The sequence below is a fragment of the Passer montanus genome, unplaced genomic scaffold, assembly GCF_014805655.1.
Source record: "Passer montanus isolate IOZ18808 unplaced genomic scaffold, ASM1480565v1 scaffold21, whole genome shotgun sequence".
NCBI lineage: Eukaryota > Metazoa > Chordata > Aves > Passeriformes > Passeridae > Passer > Passer montanus.
Genome location: NW_024366703.1, coordinates 7,902,176 through 7,925,599, shown reverse-complemented (window position 1 = coordinate 7,925,599; position 23,424 = coordinate 7,902,176). Strand labels below are relative to the sequence as shown.

The 23,424-nt window shown below is 37.3% G+C and overlaps 1 protein-coding gene across 4 annotated transcripts in view; it reads right to left on the bottom strand.

The window, feature by feature from the left end:
- Window positions 1-23,424, bottom strand: part of SLK (STE20 like kinase) — a 49,321-nt gene that overhangs the window by 5,344 nt on the left and 20,553 nt on the right. The window contains exons 2-18 of one of the 4 annotated variants that reach the window (XM_039709323.1): window positions 23,025-23,189; window positions 20,644-20,692; window positions 20,075-20,224; window positions 17,493-17,565; window positions 17,087-17,281; window positions 16,348-16,429; window positions 15,171-15,299; window positions 11,852-13,231; window positions 10,724-10,854; window positions 10,326-10,449; window positions 9,877-10,056; window positions 6,669-6,740; window positions 4,696-4,825; window positions 4,336-4,460; window positions 3,204-3,392; window positions 1,915-2,040; window positions 274-387 (exon numbers count right to left, since the gene is read on the bottom strand). In XM_039709323.1, the coding sequence (XP_039565257.1) occupies window positions 274-387; window positions 1,915-2,040; window positions 3,204-3,392; window positions 4,336-4,460; window positions 4,696-4,825; window positions 6,669-6,740; window positions 9,877-10,056; window positions 10,326-10,449; window positions 10,724-10,854; window positions 11,852-13,231; window positions 15,171-15,299; window positions 16,348-16,429; window positions 17,087-17,281; window positions 17,493-17,565; window positions 20,075-20,224; window positions 20,644-20,692; window positions 23,025-23,189 (3,414 nt within the window). Of the gene's footprint in view, window positions 1-273; window positions 388-1,914; window positions 2,041-3,203; window positions 3,393-4,335; window positions 4,461-4,695; window positions 4,826-6,668; window positions 6,741-9,876; window positions 10,057-10,325; window positions 10,450-10,723; window positions 10,855-11,851; window positions 13,232-15,170; window positions 15,300-16,347; window positions 16,430-17,086; window positions 17,282-17,492; window positions 17,566-20,074; window positions 20,225-20,643; window positions 20,693-23,024; window positions 23,190-23,424 lie in introns of those variants that run through there. The other 3 variants (XM_039709324.1, XM_039709325.1, XM_039709326.1) reach the window with 3 other exon arrangements.

The window sequence follows — 23,424 nt, the reverse complement described above, 5'->3', positions numbered from 1 at the left end:
CTCAGATTTACCTCCAGCTAAGTTTTCTGTGCAAACCTGCACACATGTGCTGCAGGTGGGAGCCCTGCAAAGAGGCTGGTAACACCCAGCCTGTTTTGGTGCACCTGCCCCTTGCTCAGCTTATGCAATTTTTAAACATCTTTTATTATACAGTGAACTGCAACAGCTTTGTACAGCAGCTTGACTCTCCTCCTCTGCAATACTTTTGTACTGTCTGTATTTTCTAGATCAAACCCTTGGTAATTTCGTGATTAATGAACTGCTCCCATTTACCTTTTTTCTTGGTCTCAATTTCTCTCTCCATTCCTTCAGCTCTTGACTGTGCTCTTCATCCAGCTCTTTTAGCTTCTGAGTCTCATGCTCAACCAGTAGATGGCATTTTTCATTCTTAAAACAAGATAATCCTCATGTAAAACTAATTCAGATTAGGCAACTCAACATTTGTACAGTGACATATGTTGTCCTAATTCTTTCTAATTAGCTTATTCTGTGTAAATAGTGACGTGAATAATTACAAGATGAAAGTATGTTACAAGGCTGTGTTTTCAAAAGCTGATCTTTCCATTGGAGCCAACTGAGATAAGAAACACTCGTAAATCCAAATACACTGCTGAGCATCATTAAGGCAGCTGCTGAGAGTGTTACTCAAAACTGTGTTTCACTGCCTAATGATGCTTCTCAAGGTCACACAGCAGTTCTGCTTTGCTTTTTAAAGACAGTCTGTATAATTTATTAAAACCAATTACATTAAAAAGGAAGCTGTTTTTTTGGAAATATTTCAACTCTTGGTGCCAAGAGCTGAGACAAACAAATGGAGCTTAGAGAAGAGACAAAGGTGGTTGCAGAAGCAGCTTCAAAATTGCACTATGAAAAGGCTCACACCTCAGCTTCACATTTCTCTCAGTAAGGTACCCAGGCATCTGCCTCACTTTCAGAGGACTTTTGAAGCATGACAAGGAAAAAAAAAATCAATTATTTGGCTTCAAGTCTCTGCACTTTTTTAAGAGCAGTTGGCAATGGTTGTGTTTCTAGGGTTCCAGTCTCAGATGCGTCTGATGCAGACTACAGAACCACAGCAACACAAACAACAAGCACTTGGCTAGACCTGAGTGCAGCAAAGGGTCAGTTTTGCTTGTCAAGCTCAGAGCAGCCCTAATCTGCTCCATTTTACTGGAGCTGAAATTCTCACAAGGCTCCCACGGTACTTGGGGATTTACTGGGGTATATTAGTGGCACAGCCAGGGACTGTTTCTGCAGGACGTAAGAAAGTTAATAGAGTAGAATGAGCTTCATTGGTCCTTGCATGATTTCTCTAAGCAAAGGTTATCAGCAGGTGATCATTTAATGCTTTAAAACTGCCTTGTGGCCCTGAAACTGGGAAAAGCTGATTTAACAGAAAAGGAGATCTGGCCCCTGGTATCCAGCAGAAACTTTTACAAAATGCATACCAAAAGAGACAAATCAGAGCTCCTTATCACAAGAGAATGCCTTCTAAGTACCTTCCAGAAGCTCACATGCAAGTGGCAGTACTTGGTAGAAACCTCCTCATTCCTGTATTGCTGCAAACTTCTCGTGGGTAATGCCTGGTGCTGCCTACCTCTGTTCTGATTAATGACACTCCAGCAAAAATCAAGTTAAAAGGAAATGCTGCCCACAGAAAATAGCCCTGGGAACTTTACAGATATTCCAGAAGTGATCATCTGCTTCTGGTTCATACTCTTCTTCATTTAAAATGATTCCTCATAATTGATGGGAATATATGATTCTGGCAAAGCAGTGCACTGCAGGCCTTTGAAAACAAAGTTGAAAAAACTATACAGTAAAAATTAAGGAAAGGCGTTTCTGCTTTGCCTGCATCTGGTATTAACTTAAGTCTTCTTACTGAATGGTCATTTAACATCATCTATTTTTAACCTGTAACTGATGCAATTCCCTGATGTTTGCTTCACACTGCAACTGAAGGTCCCGCATTTGGTTTTCATGTTTCTGATGCTGCGCCAGTCTCTCATTCTTCTGCCTCTTTTCTTCTTGAACAGCAAACTAAAATTAAAAATAAGAGATTATTTCTATTGTGCCTCTGAATAAAACAGTTTGAATGAGTCAAAGAACTGCATCTAATAGAATGAACACATAGTGAGAATAACAGTTCTAGAAGATTTAAGCAGAAATTTTCTCTATTTTTTCTTTTTAAATTCTTACAAAGGATATTCCCTACAGTTTTAATTCCATTTTTCTGTCTGCACTCTGATTTTTCCTTAAAACGCAGCCCATTTCACTTCCAGATTCCTGAAAGTACCTCCTTCTGAAGCTGTGACATAGCAGTGCAGCTGCAAGCATTGGTTTAAGCTGGAGTTAAACAGCTACAGGAGACCACATTTTCCACATTTGTCATCCTTCAGTGCTCACCATATGAAACCATGATTTGCAACTGTGATGCATTAGAAAGCAAACCTCTCAACCTCTGCACAGCATTCCCTTTTAAAGAATGAGTGAATACCTACAGCTTTAGTTCAAAAGCTTACAAAAATCAAGAACCCTTAAAAATGTTTCACAGAATCACAGAACAGTTGAGGTTGGAAGGACCTGCAAAGATCAACCTCCCTACTCAAAGCAAGGTCACCAAGAGGAGGCTGTGCAGGACTGTGTCCTCTTGGTTCTGAGCATCTCTACAAGCTTTCTGGACAACCTGCTCCAGTGTTTGACCATCTTACCACTACAAAAATTTTTTTGTCATCTTGAAGTTACATTTTCTGTCTTTCAATGTGGCTGCTGCCTCTCATCCTGTCACTTAGCATCACTGAGAAAAGTCTGGGTCCACCTTCTTTGCTCCCTCTGTTGGGTACTTATAGACATGGATAAGACCCTGCTGAGCCTATTCTCCTCCAGGCTGCAGCATCCCAGGTACCCCAGGTGACTCCTCATGTGACAAGACACTTGAGTCTCTCAGCCATCTTCAAGGCCCTTTGCACAACTCACTCCAATAAATCCGTGTCTGACTTGTACTGGGAAGCCCAGGACTGGACCCAGAACTTCAGAAGGGGCTCACCACAGGGAAGGATGATTTCCTCTTACCCCATCCTGTGCATCAGCCCAGTTTGGTACCATCTGAGAGCTTGTGAGAGTGCACTCTATTTCATCCTCACATTTACAGCACATTTGGCATTTACGCTATTAAAACTATTAAATATTAATGTATTAATTACCTGCTTAATTTTTTCACGATCTTGGTCTGGAGAGGCAAATGAATTGATTCTTAAACTTTTCTTAAACATGGCCATCCGAGTCTTTGCTTCACTTCGCTGGATTTTAGGCAGTCTGGCTCTTTCCTGAGTTTGCTTGTTCTTTAACTCCTCTATAAGGCGTTGATTATACCTCTGCATTTGTTCTGTTTCCTGAAATGTTAACCATGTGGAAATATTACACAGTAGCTGTGATGTTATACAGTGTGCATCTCTTTCATTAATAAGTCCCTGGTGTGCGTCAGTGCCTCTCAGCAGAAACCATTCCCAGCCCCAGGAGTAACAGTGGGGAGGAGGGAGTTCTTGCAGAGAGCTCTGGATCTTGCCCAACCCAAAGAAAATTCTCTAATAAATGTAAATACACATATATTTTACCAGTGCTTACTCAACTCTGCCTTTTACAAAGCCTGTTATTCAGAAGGAAAAACTAATTTTTGTGTAACTCACCTGGGCTACAGCTATGGAGGTGCAGTTTGCTTTAAAAAGCTGGAGAAAGCAACAACCCACATGGGATAAACCAGAGTGGACAGAAGAAGCCTGCAGTGGAGGCTGCTCATGCTCTGATCATCAAGAGATCCTCAAACACCTCCCTACTGGTTTACAGTTTCAGAAATTGAACTGTTTTCTTTGGTGTATTCTATAAAAACCAAAATGCCTTGTGGAAAATAAGGATTTAGCTATAAAGAGACAGTTGCCAGCTACTTGCTCAAAAGCTAATCCAGTTCATTCTGCTCATTTAATTCCACAGTTATTTACTTCTGAACAGATTTGTTCAAACACAAATCAAAATTGGTTTTGGTGGATAAACAGAATTTGGTATTTTTTATAGTAAAAGACTGATGTTGTGGTTGGTTGGTGGTTTTGTTTTTTTTTAAAGAATCAAAAGGGAAAATATAATAATTTATACTTCTGTATGTTACTATGGTATTCAAGTAAGGTAAGATTTTTTTTAATTTCAATAGAGCACATAACATCTTCAAAATACTTGTCTGGGTTTGCCTGTGCAAACATATGGCACCAGGAGAGATCCTAAGACTGCTTGATAAAAAAATGGATATTATAATACACAGAAGAAAGTGCCAAAGTCAACACTAACTTTTTCATGCCTCTTAAGTAGCTGGTGCCTCTGCATGAAATACTGATCCTTGAGCTGCTGCTTGAGGAGTTGGTGTTTCTCCTGTAGGTGCCGCTCCTCCAGCTCCCAGAATGCAGCTTCACGAGCTGGAAAGAACAGAAAGGCTGGTTCAGGAATTACAATCCTATCCCGTACTTCCCAACCTCCTGGTGCGTGTTCAGATGTATAAGTGCATTTTAAAAACAATGCTGTTTCATAGAAAATGTTTTTGTTACAGTTCTAGATTGGTCATGAAGATTTTTGATTTCATAAAGTGAATAAAGACCATTGTTTTACGAAACACCAGTGCCTGTTTCCAAGGCAGAGCCTGGTGCTGGGTACCTCTCATGAGCTGCTGTTTGTTGTTGAGGCAATCTCGTTCAATAGTGGCCAGTTCCGTCTTCTGCTGCTGAATTATTTTCTTCAGAGATGCATCCAGTTCTTGTTGCTGTTTCTGCACGAACTCCTGCTCCTGGTAAAAACCAATAGAAGTAAATTAAACTGGGTTCTTCCAACCACATTACATGTTAATGAAACTCCCAGTTCTCTCAGCATTAGCTATATATGAAAACAAATACATCTATGAAAGTTTGAGCTAGTGTGATTTGTCTATCAAATTATCCATCTTTTGTATTTTCTGTGTAGGTAAGAGCATATTCATGTTTCAATAATACGTTCAGAAATAAGACCAAAGGTAACAGTCTAGCCAGTCACCTGCAACTCATTCCATCTCCTGTCTCTCCTCAGAACAAGTTGCAGGTTCAGAGCTAGCAAAGACAGTACTCAATCTAAAGTTGATCTCATTCTACAAAGGGTTAATTATTCATATATGTAAGGAAATAAAGGTATGTATGATTATTCTGCTTTGGGTGATTAGCTAAAGCCTATTTATTTACACAGCTGGGTTTCAGATCTGTGTGGTTCGTCTTGTCCTTAGGGCAGGGCTGTTGAGGCTGGGAGTTCTGCAGGACCACCGTGTAGACACCCCATGGTTCTGCAGGGGTGTCACCTGCTCACACCTGAGCTGAGCTGGCTCCTCACAAAGGGATTTATCACCTGCATCTTCCCATTTTCCAGGGCTATCACTGTTACATCCCATCATGAAAAGCAGACAGCACTGAGTCGCCCTCCCACACCCCAAGACCTCCTGCTGCCTTTCTTCTTTGCCACTATTAAAAACCACAGCTATGAGCATGCAAGCATGCACACACACACACTCACACCTGCCTTAAAACAAGAAACTGAATCAGATGCTTCTAGCATGGTATCAAGGCCAAAAGAAAGGACAATGGCAGGGTCTTGTCAGAGTCAAGGTGGGCTGCTCAAGTCCATAACAAATGGAATTAAATGTTCATTAAAAATATTTTTTATTTTGACCAGAAAAATCCTGGTTTTAATCTCCACATAAAGTTATTCATAGGTGAGGCTTTCATGTCTCTTACTGAGACAGGTAACATAAAACCAGAGGTGAATTAAGCTGACAGTAACAGACTTCAGGGTACAAAAAGAACTGGAAGGTGATGTCTGTAAATTAAGTCAGACACACCTAACTGAATTTATAGGGGGACAAAAAAATCCTGTTTTTTCCCTTTATACCTGAAAAGGTTAAAAATACTACTACAAGTTGAATATTCTGAGGGTGCAGACACATAATTAACACAGTGTTTAATCTGCTGGGAGATTTTTGATTTGGAGGGAGTGGGGAAAGCTGTTCTAGTGTAGTCATGGTCAAAAACTGATCATGCTTGAGTTTTACACAATTAATCATTTAAATATCATTGCTGCTCTTTACAGAGTAACTCTGATGAAGTTTTATACCTGCTAGTGCTGTAAGATAAACAAGGCAATCTCAGGAAATAGACTGGCCTTTCTACTTCTCACATCTACTCAAGTATCACATAAAATAAATGTCACTCACTTTACTGAAGAATGTATTGGGTGGTTTAAAGGCAGACAGTGCAAGGCAGCCAACCTTTTTCAAAGTACCACTTGGTTATGCCCAGTAGGTATCTTAAAATAAACGTCTTTAAAATACATGGTTTCACTGCACACACAGAATACAAGTCACACAATGTTTCTCACATGTGCTGAACAAGTATCATGTTGCATGTGCGAACCCTCAGTGTCTTGCTCAGACTGAGTAACTACTGTCTTTTGGAACTTTTGACAATGGATAGTGCACAATGGTCTAAATTGGTGCTAACCAGTTTGGAGACAGCAGTGATATTGATCAGCACATATGAGCAGAAGAGAAAAAACACACATCTGGAAAATTAGGAAGATAAACTTGCACTGTGTTGCATTTTAAGACTTACATCCTGCATTTGTGCGTTGAAAAGCGTACATGAAGACAACTGAAAAGACTGAATCATAACCTGAGCAACACCCTGTGGGACACAATGTAATTCTGTGTCACAATACAGTGAAACATTTCTATTCTTAAAAAAGGGAAGAAATGAGATCTGCTGTACGTTAGTAATAAGCATTTCAAATGTCAAGGCTAATCACACAAGTAGATGCTGATGGAAGTTCTAGATATTCTAAAACTAAGCAGCTGCACGTTGTTTTAGCACTTGTCATTCCAAGGATATTTCACATTTAAATTCTTCCTTCACCTCTCTTCAAGAAATTGAAAGCAGCAAAGGAAATTAACCATGTCTCTACAAACACTATGAAAAATTAGATTTTTGTTTCCTTAAAAAGTTTAAAGACCGGTATCTTTGGTGTGGGGAAAGTGCTGCAACTCAATCACCTTCTATCCTGGGAAATCCCCTCTTAAATTAAACACATAATGGAATAAAGTTGCTACTATTTTCTACTAGGTCACTCACATAAACATTTAATCTTTAAGTTACTCAATCTAAACCTGCTCTGCTGTGGTTCAAATTCACTCTGTACAAGCTGTGGCTATCACAAAGCCAGTATTTTTCTGAAATACTAGCCCTCTTCATAGCTGGGTCATAGAAAAGCAGCAAGTCTGAAGGCATGAAATCACAGATGATGTTTTGTAAAGTTTCTATACACCTACACTTTGACATTTAAATAACATTTTACCTAATTTGTTCTGCTCCTATAAACAAGATGTCTCATGCTTACATATTAGATACATTTTCCTCCTCTGCACTTGTGTAGTTGAAAACTTCCTCCTGACTATAACCTTTAAAACTTGAAAGACCCATGGAGTACTTACCACTTGTAAAAGCACTGTAAATAAACCTGCTGTAGAAAAATACCATTCTTTTTCAGTAGAGCACACAAAATCCTACACTTGACAGTACAAACCTGGCAACAGCTGCTCCTACATTTCTACCCAGTTAAGTCTAAGATGTGACATGGGACTACTTGAAGAAAGAGAGCAGTTTGTAGGGTTAGTTTGAGTTAAGTTCCATATTCACTCAACAACAACAAGAAGTGCAATCATCAAGCCGTGTGAATACTGCTGCCTTTTTTATTTTAGTAGCTTGAAGCTGCCGTTGTTACCTGAGCATGCTGGCTTTGTGCAAGCTCCTCTTTCTTGCGTTTCATGAGCTCTTTTCTCAGCTCTTTTGGTGCTTTCTCCACTTCACATAAAACCTACAGTGTATATAAGCATGCAGAAGGTGGCAAAAAGAATACTTTGTCTCCACAGCAAGCACTACTGTGAACATAGGGACATGCAGGTCAAGCACTAGAGGTAGTGGGAAGCATGCATTACTTCAGTGGCAGGGATGTTAGTTTAGTGAAAGAGCTTAATCAAAAGAGAAAGAACAATAGGTGCTTTATGCATGCCAGCAGTGCAGAGAGGAGAGACCGTGCCAGCGCTTTTTGCATGCAAATGCTGCCCATGCCCTCAGAAACGGCAATGCCTTGCTTGTGCTTCCATGCAGCTGCCAGCAGAGTCAATAGTTAAGAAAACCACCACCTGCAAAAGTGGTATTTTCTTGAATCACTATGGCAAAAGGACTACAGAGTATGTTACCTCACATAAAGCTGTGAAAAATGGTTGGAAGCTTAACAAAACTTCCATTGAAAACCAGATATTTCTGATACTGTCTCTAACCTGAATTTACAAGATGCCATTATTAGTGTCTCTGACCATAAATGACATCTACACAGCTTATGTCTTCAAAATAATCATACAAGCAAACAAAACATTATTTGGTTGTGTTTGGGTCTGAAGAATTTAAAGCAAAACCCACCAATAAATAAGAGTGTTTTCAAGAAACTTTTCATGACACGTATGCTGGGATGGAACGTGTTTCAGTACACGGTGAATTAGACAAGATTAGCAGAAAGATTCTAAATATAACCTGACTAAATCAACTGACTATTAATCTGTTAATTTGCTGATGAGTTTGGTTTTTCAGAATTACAAAAATGTACCATTGTACACTCCAATGTTACATAGGTAGTTTTAGAGCAGCAGCTGCATTTTCCTTCAAACTGTACCTTGCCTTTTTAAGCTTTAAACACAAAACTATGCACTGAGAGACAAATGCCCGTTTGTTTAATAGTGGAAGCATCATCAGAAAACAGAGTCCAAATCACCACATGCTATTCCTATGTCCATGAAAGAACTGCTTTTAGCTCAGAGCAATATGTAAAATTCTCCCAATTTCCCACGTAGGACCCAATCACCAGTGAACAGAGAGAGACTCAAAATGCAAGAGGTACCGCAAAAGAAGAAAAATTGTTATTTACATATGGGCATACAGTTCAAACTGAATACAACTTACATTTCAATGCACATTTGTGCTACAGGATCATTCTATGCAAAAGCACTGACAGTTCAGCTTTCTAAAGAAATCTCTGAGTCTAGTAACTATCAGAGCAAACACTAGAGCCATTTATATACAAATGGGCACTACACAATTGAACCAAAAATGAAATAAAACAGCTTTTAATATGCAAAATCCATGTGGAAACATATCACCTTTTCTTAATCCAGTGCAAGTAAATTAATTGCACCAGTTGTCAGTGTCAGTCCTTTTGCCTGAACTGTATGATATTTATGAAATTAACTGTAAAAGATTTTAGGTTATCCAGACTTCTCTCTCCTGGCTTTTCTTTTTGAGCTAATAAACTAAATTCATATTATTGTTGTCACTTCATAGAAAGAAATTCTAAACAATTACAGCACATTCAATAAAAAAGTCTAACAAAAACAAAACAAAACTGAAATTGTCTTCGAAATTCTAATTTGTTAAGTATTTACTAAGTAACTATAGCTGGGGTTTTCTCATAATCTTTATGAAAATACTTTTTCTTGATTTAGTATTTGAGAGAAAAATATTTTATTAAGTATTCTATGAAAAATAAAATCTTCTAACTTGATGATGTTTTCTAGATTAAATCAATACCTCAAGCTTCCTGTCAGCTGTTTCTATTTCACTTTAGGCAGTTAAACAAGAGACAGAATTCTGACTGGTAGTGACACTTCCAAACCTCAGTACAGCACAGGTTTGACAAGGCTTCTGGGAGACCTAATCTCAACTGTTTGCTAAACCCATCCTCCTTATTTTCTATATTAGCATCATCTCTTACCTCTTTTTTTTTGTTTTTCAGCACATTCTGGAATTTGGACAACTCCTTCTCCTGCTCAGCCTTGATGCGCTTTGCCTCATCCCGTAAGCGATTTGTGTGCTCCTGCTCCAGGCGCTCGATCGTCTGCTTCTGCTGCTTTTCCAGGTTCTCTATCTCTTGATCATACTGTCGCTTTTTACTCTGTAAAAATTATTTGGCACCATTTTTTAGAAAGCTCAGTCCTGTTAAGTGAAGTGCTGTAGCACAGCAAGGAATGGCCCTGATGGACTGTTGTGGCAGCAAGCCCCAGCACAAGCTGGGCACCCCACAATGGAAAATATTGCCTTGTATTTAAGAATCAAGGCTAAGCTAGAGCCATTATGGCAGGAAACACCTGATTGCTCTTAGCTCTGTTCTGCCTACTCCATCAAGATGTCATATTTTAAGAGCACCAAAATGCAGAAACTCACTGTCATTTCCTGTTCAAAACGTCTGTACATCTGCTCTCGCTGCTGCAGAAGCTTATTGCTGAGCTGCTGTTGGGCTCTCTGCTCCTCTTTCTGAAGAAGTCTCAGCTCTCTGAGCTCTTGACGTCTAATAAGGACAAAGAACACTTAATACTGATGGCAAAAAAAAAGAAGTGGAAAATGACAAGAGAAGAAAAGGACCATTGACAACTTGGGCCCAGTAAAACTAACTTTGAACTGATTGCCTTAATAAGAAACACTTTACATTCACTTCTACAAAAAAAATGTAAATTAATCCCCAAATATGACTGCAATAAGATTATCAGCCCCCTTGTTTTATTCAAAGATTAAAAAAAATCAGCTGCTAACTTCCTGAAAATTTTACTTTTAGAAACACTTACCGTAGAAATCGCATTTCCTCACTTTTTGAATCATTTTCAGTAACTATTTTTGATGTGGTTACACTCACTTCTACTCCATCAACGACAAACTTCCGAGTTTTCTTTAACGTTTTCTTCTGCCTTCTAGTTTCCTAAATTAAGCATTGGTAAGTTGTTATGTATTTATTAAGGTTATATTCTTTTTTCCCTTTTTTCTTAATATTGAATTATATCAAATATTTCTGGGACTGTTTTCTATACAGTAATCAAGAGCCCTTCTCACTTGCCAGGTGCCTCACTGATCAAGTGAGAATTTGAAAAATTCCAATAAACTGAAACTGTCTAGTAAGGATAGGAAAACTGCAATTATTGATTATCCAAGGTACCAGAAGAAAAAAAAATTAAGCAAGACATTTAAGAAGAGAGGGACCTCAGCTGAACCTGCACCATCTCCATTGTGTCAGGGCAACTGCAAACACCCTCGTGTTTAGCACAGCTATGCCAATATATGATTCTTTTGTTTGGTTGTCTTTCTAGGTTTGTTTTTCCTCCACTCAAGCCCATGTTACAAAGTTACTACCCCAACATGGCTACATTAATTTGAATACAAAGACTACAAATAAAGTTCATGGTCTGGAATGTGCTTCCTCTGAGCTCATTCATAGTGACATAACTGCATGGACATAGTACAACCACAAGAGAACACTGACTGGAATAAAATCCTGCAGAATGTCTGCCTTGGGTGTCCCAAACAGTGAGACAAAATATAGAAGTGACAGGAATTCAGTATAAGATCAGATATTTAAGAGATTTTTCCCATTGAACAAGAATTCTGTGCATTTAGCTGGTCTTCTTGAGTATCAGCTCTGACCTACAACCGTTCACAAATCTTCATGTTTAGTATTATTACACTTCCTTTTATGGCTTATACTATTATGCAATACAGTAAGAAACTAATTAGCATAACTGCACATAATCCAGACATTGTTGGATGGTGCAATTTAGAATACTTTGGTTTCTACAAAGCTTTGTATACATGTGCCATACTAGTTTCTCCCTCAATATATTTATTTGTAGCAAAGGTAACACTTGGAGATAATTTCAGGGTTACACTCACATGAGATTTTAAAAAAATATGCTTGCACTTACCTGTAAAGATATTGATCCTGTCTCTTTGTTTTTACTAAGGAAACTAGAAATGGACAAGTTCAAATCAATGCTGCTGTTATCAGCTGTAGAGCCAGTGCCTGAATCTGCATCATTTTCCTTCAAATTCTCCGATTCCAGTTGCTGTAAAGTCTCAGTATTGCCTTGATTATCTGTTTTGACTTTCTCATTTTCTTCAGTGCTAATACTAATACTGGGGACTGGAGTGACTTCAGACTCATCAGCTTGTTCACTGACAGTGTCGTGAAGTTTATTCTTCATGATTTCATCTGAGGTAACGGCCAGAGGTTCTTTGTCTACCTGGACATTGGTTTCCTGTATATTCTCAGGTCCACTCTCTCCTGAATTTTGGTCCATACCAGTCAGTTTATCCATCAGTTTATCAGGAATATCCTCAGGTTTAGTCTGTAATGTCTTCTGGTCTACGATATCTTTCCCAGAGTCTCTGATCTTTGTTTCCTCTGTGCTGTTTATATCACTGATACCCTCATTTTCACTTTCTGCCAGTTTCTTGTCTACTTCGATCACTGTATCTTGGCTTTCTGATAGAGTTTCTTCAGAGCTGATTATCTCATGGACCTGCTTAGCCTGACTTTCCACTGGCTTATCCTCCAGCTCAGGTATTTTATCCCCATCACTGATGGATGTTTCAGCAATAGCACCTATCTCCTTAATGTTGTCAATTCCATGCTTTATCAGTTCCTTTTCTTCATCAGACACTTCAACTGTAGCATTAGGCAGAGTTTCTGCAGTGGTATCTATTACTGCCTCTTTCTGAGCTTCACCTTTATCTTCCTTTTGCTCTATATCTCTATTTTCTGCAGGGACCTTTTCTTCCTCACCGTCCAAGAGATCCATTCTCTTCTCTTCTTTTTCACCAGTTTCCTTAGAAATGCCTTCTTCAGTTTCTACCCTATCTTCAGTTACAGGTAATACTTTCAGTTTGTCATCTTCTATCTGTTCATCTGCCATGGAATTTTCTTTCTCTATTTCTAAGTTGGGTTCATTCTTTATTTCTACATCAAGTTCTTTACCTTCTTTCTGGGGTTCTGTATCCTCATGCATTTTTTCCAGGCTTTCTGTATTCTTTTCTGCTGGCACCATTTTGCCTTGCTCATCTTCACCAGCTGGCAAAGAACCGTTCTGCACTTTTACATCACTAACAGGAGTATCGTGTATGTTATCAGCTGTTTTCCTAAACTTAATGTCTTCAGATTCATCTCCAGTTGTTTTGTCCTCAATGGCATTACTTTCTGTTTTCTCAGAGAGAGATTCCAGGACAGAAGCATTCTGTGAAAGTTTATCCTCTTCAGAGCTGGCAATACTAAGGTCAGAGGATGCACGTTTCTCTGCAGGTAACTGCTAAAAAATTAAAGCAAGAAAAGCATTCAGTCATTTTGTAACTTCATCAAAGCACAGTTTTATGGAAGAATATGTGAACAGAGATCAATATTGTATTCACATGCAGTTATATGAGTTTGATAACCTCAGAGTCCTTCCCTTGGACTATCACAGAACCACCGTATGAACTACAGACTGGCTCCAAACAGAAAGTTTCACTGTGATCAAGGGAAAGGGATCATGGTCATCAGCTACTCTTCAAGGGTCTTTTTCTTTTCACATTCCTTTTTTTTTAATCAGTTCAGCTCCTCAACAGGCTCTGGACTGTTATATTTGAAAGACTTTACTTTGTGCCAGCTGGGCAAGGAAGAAACTGTAGCTTTAGTTAGTACAGCACTGACAAAATGCAGTATTAAGTCCTTCTTCTGCTTCACTTTGTGTTCTTGGCTAAAAATGCCTGAAAACTTTTCATCTGGTTTTAATCACGCTGAAACCCCATTAAAATGGTGAAAACCTCCAGCAGATCTGATTAAGTGGCAGTGTAGAACTAGAACAGAAACAGTTACCTCACTGCAGAAACTGCCGCTGCCGGAATATGAATAAATGTTATCAGATTCCATAGAGACATCCAAAAGAATATAATAATAAAACATCATTTTAACCACAATTGCCCTTTCACTCTTCAAAGTGATTATGATATCTGTCTGTCTGTATCTACTGCTAGAACCCTGTAATTTGCAGATCAGGCTTTTGATGTGCCATAGGGAACATCCTAGGTTAGCTGTTGCAGCAAGCACAGGTTTGATGTGCATTTCCTACCTTAAGGATTTCCCAAGCATACAGAAAACAATTCCTTTTAAGTCCAAATTGCATTTAAGATATTTATTCGTGCAATTGTTCAAGAAGTTTAGTGTTCATCTCCAAGGAGTGTTTAAAATTACCCCAAGGAAATAACTTGAAGGGCTCTACCTCACACTTTCCTACAATGCAGCTTGTGAGATACATGCCAGAGTCCAAGGGCGGACTTCACTCCAGCCCTCCTGGATGGAGGGCACAGCAGCTCATCCACGGGAGGGGAGCTGCTGGGGATGCACGTTTGGAGCCCGTGGGGTGGACTGGGAAGGCAGTAAGAAGGCCAGGGGCCGTGAGGAACGTGCACGTGGGTGAGGGGGGAATGGAGGCTCCTGCTCGAGCACTTGGCTCCTGCAGCAGTGCAGGAACTGCAGCTCTGGGAGGCACAGGGAGCACACACCTGGGCACTCTGCAACCTGCACCCCTCCCTGGACATCACAGTTCTCCCTCTGAGCAACCACACTCAGATGCTAAGATTCTTAATGCATCTTTAGAACTACATTCATTACAAAATATGTGGTTTTTTTTCCTATTCTTTGATAGTCACACTGTAAAATCACAAACTTAGTTTACAGCATAGTAGTCAAATACTTAATCTTTTAAACACTTCAAGGAACTACATTCATTACAAAATATGTGGTTTTTTTTCCTATTCTTTGATAGTCACACTGTAAAATCACAAACTTAGTTTACAGCATAGTAGTCAAATACTTTTCTTAATCTTTTAAACACTTCAATCACTTGTTTTGTTTAAAGTTTAACACTTTAAACACTTGTTTTGGAATACAAACACATTTCCTCATTCACCCAGTCATTATGTCTTAAAACCATCTACATAAAAATCAGTATCCTATTTTTAAAATATCACATATACATGTAAAAATTAAAGATGTTAGTCCTTATTAGCTATTATTTATTAGTATTTTTAAAGGAGTTCAAACACGCTAATTTTGAAATTGCTGGCTACCTATTTTGTAGTAAGTTTAGAGTATGTTTATGAAGTTATTCCTAGAAGATTTGATGTCAAAGTTGGGCTAATACAACTGAAACTGAATTCGCTGTGGGAAATTTACAACAGCATATTAACAAAAGTAAATTTTAAACTGACCAGAGAATTTTCTGTTTCTTCTTCTTCATCCTCATCTTTACCATCTTCAACTTCTTCTGTAACTTCTGCCTTAGCTTCTGCAATCAATTCTCTTATTGGTTTATTTGAAGTAACAGTAACAAATGGATGCTTGTGAAAACAAAAAAAAAAAGCACAATATTAAGTGGTGGCTTCATAGTATACAGTGGGAAAATCATAATCTGAAAGAAATGTAACTTCAGAGAAGTGTTACTTTGGTTGCCTCACATTTGAAGATTCACAATTAACATAACTGTTCCAATGTGTTTTTTCTACGGAAATTCTTAAAATCAAAACAGAAGTCTTAAAATCAATTTGTATTCAGATATACTATATAAATAGTCTAACAAACATGCTAAAAACACAAATTATTCATTTATACTGACCTTTTTCACAATCCAAAGAATAGAAGTAGAAAGATTTCTAAAAAGGTTATTTTTCTTGGAATTAGGTTTCATTTCAGTACCACAGTTAAATTACTTCTTGACAAGCTTTATCCAGAAAATATACTTTCTAGAAAAAAATGTGCTTTTTCTTTACAACAACTTTTCCTAACATGAACTAGAATTCTACCTTTTTCTTTAGGAACAAGCAGGTACCTGTTCCTCTCCTACTGTCTGAATCTTCCTTCTCTGCTTGGCCCTGCTACTTAAATCTATTCAGCATATGCCAGATGGATTGTGGATAAAGCAAATGGGTGCTGACGTTAAACACAATCAAATGTACCTGGTCACATCTATTCCTGTTCAGCTGTTCTGCACTGACAGCATTACAGAGGGCTGAGCACTAAAGCTTTTAAAACACCTGTCAGCAACTGGCCACAGACCTCAACAACTCCGTCATCCATTGTAAGTATCGAAGTGTAATTATTTACACAAAGTAATTAGTTATATTACAGCAAAATATGTTCAATTAATAACTTGATCTGTGCTTGCTATCATCTAATCAAATTTTACCAACTAAGGATCAATTTTGAAAACAGATTAAATAGTAACTATTTAAATATTTGAAAATATTTAAATAGTTACTATAACACCTCTCTGCTTTAAAAAAAAAAAACAAAAATGCTTGCACTCTCTGCTTTAAAAAAAAAAAAACAAAAACAAAACCAAAAATGCTTGCCTTTAAACAACAATTCTGAACAATTAACTCTTCCTACCTGCAGAAGTTGAGTTGCACTCCACCTTGCATCTACATTCTTTTCCAAACATTTCTTCAGAAAATCTTTAAAATCTGATGACCTACACAACAAGCAAACAGGCAGTGGTCATTCTTCTGTCTTAACATCAGACTAGCATATAAACTGAAATATTCTTTAGGTTCACATGAATCTACACTGGAACTCCAAGTCCTGCAACTGATTCAGGAAAACACAAAGGGAATACAGGAATGCCAAGACCAAAACAATCTTTAGAACATTTGTCCATTATCAGAAGAATTTACTTTTTGCTCTGGACTATTAATACACCTGATCTGCTATATCACCAACTGAATCATGTGAAGATATTAAATAAAGCAAATAGATAATGGCTTTTAAAAACACTTTCTTAGTATAAAAATGCTTTAATTTCCTTTCTCCCTATCTTTGTTAGATGGCCTTCAGATTTGTCACTACATTTGTAAAGAAGCTATTTCACATACATTTTAAGGCAAAGCCTGTAAAATACTTCTGTATAAAAGCTTCTATACAGAACTATGACCAAAAAAAAGTTCAAATTGTATCAGAAGACATATATATGTATACACACATGTACAAACATATATTGGGATTGTATGGACCTGCCTTAATGCATAAAGCTACACCATAAAGTCCAACAGGACTGTGCTCATCAAATTTAGCAAACAAATGACTTGGAATCCTTACACTGGGGTGGGGAAGCTGTGAATGAAATACAAACCACTTTGAAGGCTGTGCCAGTGTTGGCGGATCAGATTTTGCGATTTTCAGCAGCACTCGCATGGGATTGAGCTCGTGATGAGGTGGCTCTATTTGAGCCATTTCTATCAAAGTGATGCCAAGAGACCAGATATCAGCCTTGTAATCGTACGGTCTGTCTTTAGAGGTCTCACACATGACTACTTCTGGAGCCATCCTGCAAAGACAGCAACAAAGTTCCAGATGAGAAAAAGCTTCTTGATCTGTTCTGAAAACAGTTCTAAACACAGATATTCACTGAAGCATTGCTAGAAGCACATTCCACCATCAGTGTATTTACACAGTATCTATCAAGCTTGCAATATCAAATCAAAATTAACATTAAGATACTAGTTCATACAAAAAAGTCAACAAAAGAGTGCACTTACCAATATGGTGTGCCAATAAAAGAGTCTCTTCTTTGAATTGTTCTGGTGTTTTTAGCTGACACTCCAAAATCCGCTTAAAGCAAACAGTAAAACACTATTAATAGGGTGGTGGAAAACATACTATATATTTTTTATTTTACAATTGTCTTTTAAAGTGGTGTATATTCCAGAGCAAACATTCTTCAGTATTAAAAATTCAAAGTGAGGTAAAAATATTTGTGTTCTGATAGTCAAGTGCCAAGGTTTTATAGCATCTATAATAAAAGATCTTGAAAAAAACATATTCTACATTTCTAAAAAAGAAACCCAAACCATAATGCTACTGTTGGGCTGTATGGGACAAAAGCAAAGTAAGTATTTACTGCAGGAAAAAGTGCATTACATTCCTTTAAACAGAAATTAATTTTTTTTAGTCTATGAAGTGTGTATTCATCAAACATGGCATCAACTATCTCAATAAATTCAATAACTCATTCTATTTTCAGTTTCAGGACTCAAATTTTCACAAAGTTACATTTCCCCTTCATCTTACAGGTTTCTTTCCACGTGATTTTTCACTTTATAATAAATACCTGGAAGCTTGTATATGTGCTTTTCATGGAATATCTACCAAAAAAAACTTTACCTCTTTGCAATTACTTATCTATAAAGCACTGCATCTCACTTTAAAAAAAAGATGACATTTAAATAAGTGTTATATGCTTAGACATAATTTTGTTAATGAAGATCTAGAGATTAGAGCAATGGGACAAAGAGCCATATGTTTCCATCTTTAATCTGTACAAAATTACTTGATGGGCTCAATACTTGAGAAGTCTAATTTTGCTCTGTGAAAAAAATCAGGACTAAAATCTATTGGTTCAAAGGCATAAAACTGAAATTTTGAGGGACTACAGGTGTTGAAATAATAAAACTCATATATATATATAAAATAAAATGCAATAAAAGAAATTTACTTGCCATTCATACATCTGTAAAACAAGGAATTACCCATTTCTTTGTACAACAGAATCCAAATACAAGTAGTTTATAAGGAGTAAAATGCTCCTTCAAAGGATGCTGTATATTTTTCATAATTACATTGAGTCTTTTTTTAGAAATCCTAATTAGCAAACCTGAACGCATCACCAAATGCACGTGTGGAAGAAATCTCCTGTGCTCTGAACTGTTAAGTAGTATCTTGACCGCCTGCAAGGTGCTGTGTACCAGCTAAGCTTGACAAAATCTTAAAATAGTTCCAAGTCTGTATGAGGAGGAGCCAGGTCATGTGAGGAGATGAACTGAAACAAATTACTCTGACCATGAGACTCCTGCTATGATCCGTGGTTTCTTTTACAGCAGTGCCAAGAAACAAAGACAGTGGCTCTATTACATTCACACATCAAGCCTATGACCAAGTGCATCACTAAATGTTCAGCTCCAAAGAAAAGCTACACCAGTGAAGTTACACGTACTCTGCAGACTAAAAGAAAGCCAGATGCAAGATTCTGTATACAAGGAATAATCTTGTACAGAAGGGATCCAAGGAAAAGCACAATCACACTGAACTGATCAATACAGCAAAGCAGGTTCTTAAATATTCTCAGTTTCTCATAGAGAAGGTGCACAGTACCTTGCTGAGATGTGATCAGTATGAGTTAGGCAGGAGATATATTCCTGAATTTGGACACATCTTGCTTACATTTAAAAGGAAAGTCTGTATCAAGACTGCAAATTTAGAGCCGCAGTTCCCTGTGGCAATATTCTGATTCTCCTTACCTCTGCCCTCTGTGCATCCAAGGAAATACAACTGATCACACTGATCCCATGCAGAGGGAAGGCTTTGAAACTTGAGCGTGGGCAGGGATGTCATGGAACTATGCCATGGGCAGAGCCACTGTAAAGGCTGACAGCTTAGACACATTTTCCCCTGAAACAAAGTGGATCCAGATAATTCCTGCCCTTTCCTGGCTGAATGAAGGGATGCTATTCACCACCAGCAGCCCTTTGTCAGTTCTGCATGGAGGAATCCTCATCAGACTAAAAATGTGGATGACTGCTTAAACTGAGATTTAAAAAACCCCAGAAATCAACAATAGTAAGCTGCATTTTATTCCAGACTGTTCTGTCTTTATTTCAGTCTGATGAACAACTGAAAAAGGAATGGAAAAACTAAGCTGGGTAATTGAAAGAGATTATTACATCCCTCTCAAAGGAAGAGGCAACAGTACAAGGTACTGCTTTTTGGTGATTGTGAAGAACATTCCCTTTCCGAACTAACAACTTCAAAGGGAAGTTCTGATGTTATCACAGTGAAGGTAAGTATAGTCAGGATCTTTCTACTAAGAAACAGTAAGACCTATGACAACTTCTTGTGCTGATGTTGAAGTATGAAAAATGTGACAAGTATGGTCAGGGTATTTGCTCAAGTTTTTTTGTTTTCTTTTTTTCCTTGATAGTACCAAACCACTTGCTTCTGAAAAACCTCTCATTGTTAGATTGGTATTTCAGTAGGTAAACCCTGACAAACTGCAGCTAAAGGAAAATACAATTAAAAGATCATGCCAAGTTCCAGGAAAGAGTTTTATTTGCAACATGCTTACCTAGTTTAATGTCTCCATCTAATGTGAAAAGAATATTGCCAGCTTTTAGATCTCTGTGGATGATCTTATTCTCATGCAAGTAGTTCAGTGCTTCCAGTGTCTGCCTGCACACCACTTTGATCTGTGGCTCTGTTAAGGGCCTTTCAAGCTCTACAAGAGAGAGACAGAAATAATCACAACATTTTTGCATTTTACGTTACATGTTCATAGCAAACCCTATAGGAATATATGGAGAAACTAATTAATCTGACAGATTCTAAGCATCACATGTCAGAAAAAAATTCTGTCTCAGAATATTTGCTCCTTCCAGTAATGATTTTATTCCTTGAACCCAACCCCCTTCTCATTATGAATTATGTATACCTACCTATCTGAACTGTGAAAAAACTACATCATTTAGAGACTGGTTCTTTTGTGTGGTACATAAAGATGCTAAAGACCAGATCTTCTACATATATATTTGCATATCAAAACAATACACATATGAAATGAGTCTTACAGTATATATTATCACTTTAAGGTATTAGGATTATTATTATTATTATTATTAGTTGAAATAACTTATTTACCCAACATTACTGCATCTACTGCTCCTCCTGCACAAAATTCAATCAGGATCTGTATATAAATAAATGAAAAAAATACAGAAATTAGAAATTAAATAGTTCCACTGAACTGAATCATTGATTAAGGGAGCATTATTGGGAGATCAGAGTTTCAGGCTATTTGGCCTCTACAAGTTGTTTTACTAACCTGCAAAATACTGGTACTGTTACCCAGCTAAAAGTAGGGCTGTGCTGCTCAGAAAATTATTTGAAAAATGCCTCAAGACCCTCAGACAAAAGTTTTAATCCAACTATAAAATAGCATAATAAAACTTATAAAACATAATGACACAGTCAGCTTAAACCTGCTCCTTGTAATGTGATTTACATAATCCCTGCAAACTCATTTCTCGGTTATTAAGCTCTACTCCTATACTATAAACTCTCTGACTGAAAAGTCCAAGAGCTAAATGATTTTCCAGTAGCTGATGCTATCTCCTATATTGTTTCAGATAAGACAAAAATACAGAAAAAATGCTCTGAAAAGCTACATCAAATTTCTAAATTTAGATGTTTACATTAATTTTCCTTTATTTTCATTCATGCCTATAATACTTCAAGGCCTTTATCCCAGAATGTAATAACACCAGAACAAGTCCATCCCCAGTTCTGAGTTTCCTTTTGAAACAAAATATACTGCAATTATTTCTGAGCACAAACTATGCTATGATGGACAGAAAGAATATATACAAAGCAGAAAGAGGAGAGACAAAGAGAATGAGGAGAGCAAGAAAGAGGAAATCTCATCCAAGACCAATATTCCACACTTCCTTATGTGGTTTTTTTTCTTTAATTTGAACTTTAAATATTATAAATTATAACCTTCTATCTGACAGCTAAGAAGCATTTCTTGTCAGAATCTCAATAGTCAATATGCTTGGATATAGTATCTTATTTTTTATTTTTCTGTAGAGTAATTTTAAAATCAGCATATAATTGCTGATAAAAGAGGAAACCTCAAAGTACACCTTGTACCACAACATATATATGCACCATTTATGTCACATATACTTCAAATTATTATTGCAATTAATCTCCACAACTATGGTACCAACAAATATATTATATAATGTAATATAATTGTAAATCCTGTAAACATTATTCCATTTACATGCTTCTTGTGTGCCAAGTAGGTAAGCGTGGGAAATTGTACATAAAGAATTCATTTCTCTAAAATTTGTAGTTTGGTCTGGCAAAGGTCTCATTGCTAGAGAAATTGTGTTTCTAACCTTGGAAAGCAAACATGTATTTAATGTCCAACTTTCATTCTTCTCGTTTTGCCCTCACTAAATTCTGTTTATTTACCACATCATTAGCCTTGTGGCTTATAAGCCCCTGCATTTCACTGTAACTATGTAGCTCCAATTTTATTTTCAAAGTGTTTACTTCTATCTTTGTTCTGCCAGTGAAGCCTACCCACTCAGTTTCATATTGTGCCTCTATGCCTACTTGCTTTCATGCTGACCTTTATGCATAGAAATTTTTTCACTATTCCACTGTTTTATATAATAATTTACTCTGCACTGAGATCACCAAGTTTTGAGCTTAGCAAAACAAATGTGCATCAGGAAACATGGTATTACACTTCCACCATTTGTTCAAAGGGTAAAGATTATTTGTAAGACTCCCAGAAAATCATCTTTATTTGTTTTAGGCATCTTTTTGAAGTATAAGCTCTTAAAAAAAAAACAAAACAACCCAACCCATGTATTCTTTGTACCATTCCAAAAGCAGCTATAAATATTGCATTGGATTACCTGAAAGTACAAACTGTTTTGTCACAGCTAAAGCTATCCAAGCAAACACCCAGGATCAAGCACACAGGGACGTCCCACATATGCACTCTGCACATCGAGGTACAAATACCCAGGGTTTAAGTAAATTAATTATTGTTCACATCCTGGTAAACTGTCCTTCCTGGGAGTGCCAATAAACTCACTGGCATCTAAAGTATGTAATACACAGGCTGACCTTTGCAGCACTTTATTTATTTTTCAGGTGTGGATTCTGAATCTCACTTAAAATCATGCTAATATAATTGAAATCTGAGCCCTGCTGTTACAAATAAGCACCAGCTGAGAACTCTCTCAATACACAAAGTGAACTGCTAATTTCCACATTTTAAATTCAAATCCCTGACCAAATGACTCAGGGTAGCACGATTCTGCAGTGACAATTTCCTAAGTCATACTCACAATTTACAAATTAGTTTTGAAACTGAGTAGTTATCCCAACAGTGACAATCCAGATAAAATTTGACAAATAATATTTTGATAAAGAAAAAAGTGTAATTTCAATAACCTTTTGAAATAAGAAAAAGCACTTAGAAAAGGAAAAATACCTACCCACAGATTGTTTTCATAGTAGAAAGCATCTAGGAGCTTGACAATATTAGCATGATCACAGGATGCTAAAATATCAATCTCCACCATGTAATCTTCAAGTTCTTCTTCTGATTTAGTATCTATCACCTTTGCAGCAGCCAGAACTTTTGTTTCTTTGTTCTGAGCCTGTAAAAGAAGAGTCACAGCAAACATATACATTAATTTTACGAGAAAACTGGCACCAGCAAAAAACCCCCAGAAATAAAGCAACCCTCTCTTCTCTTGACACTTTTGTACAATTTCCTGCCTCCAGTTTCCTCCTCTACAAAAAGAGAACCCTGCATAATAAAGAAGAGATAAAATCTAGTACAAGGATTTAATAACTTTTCTCAAGGCCAAAAACAATGAATGTAAAAATGCT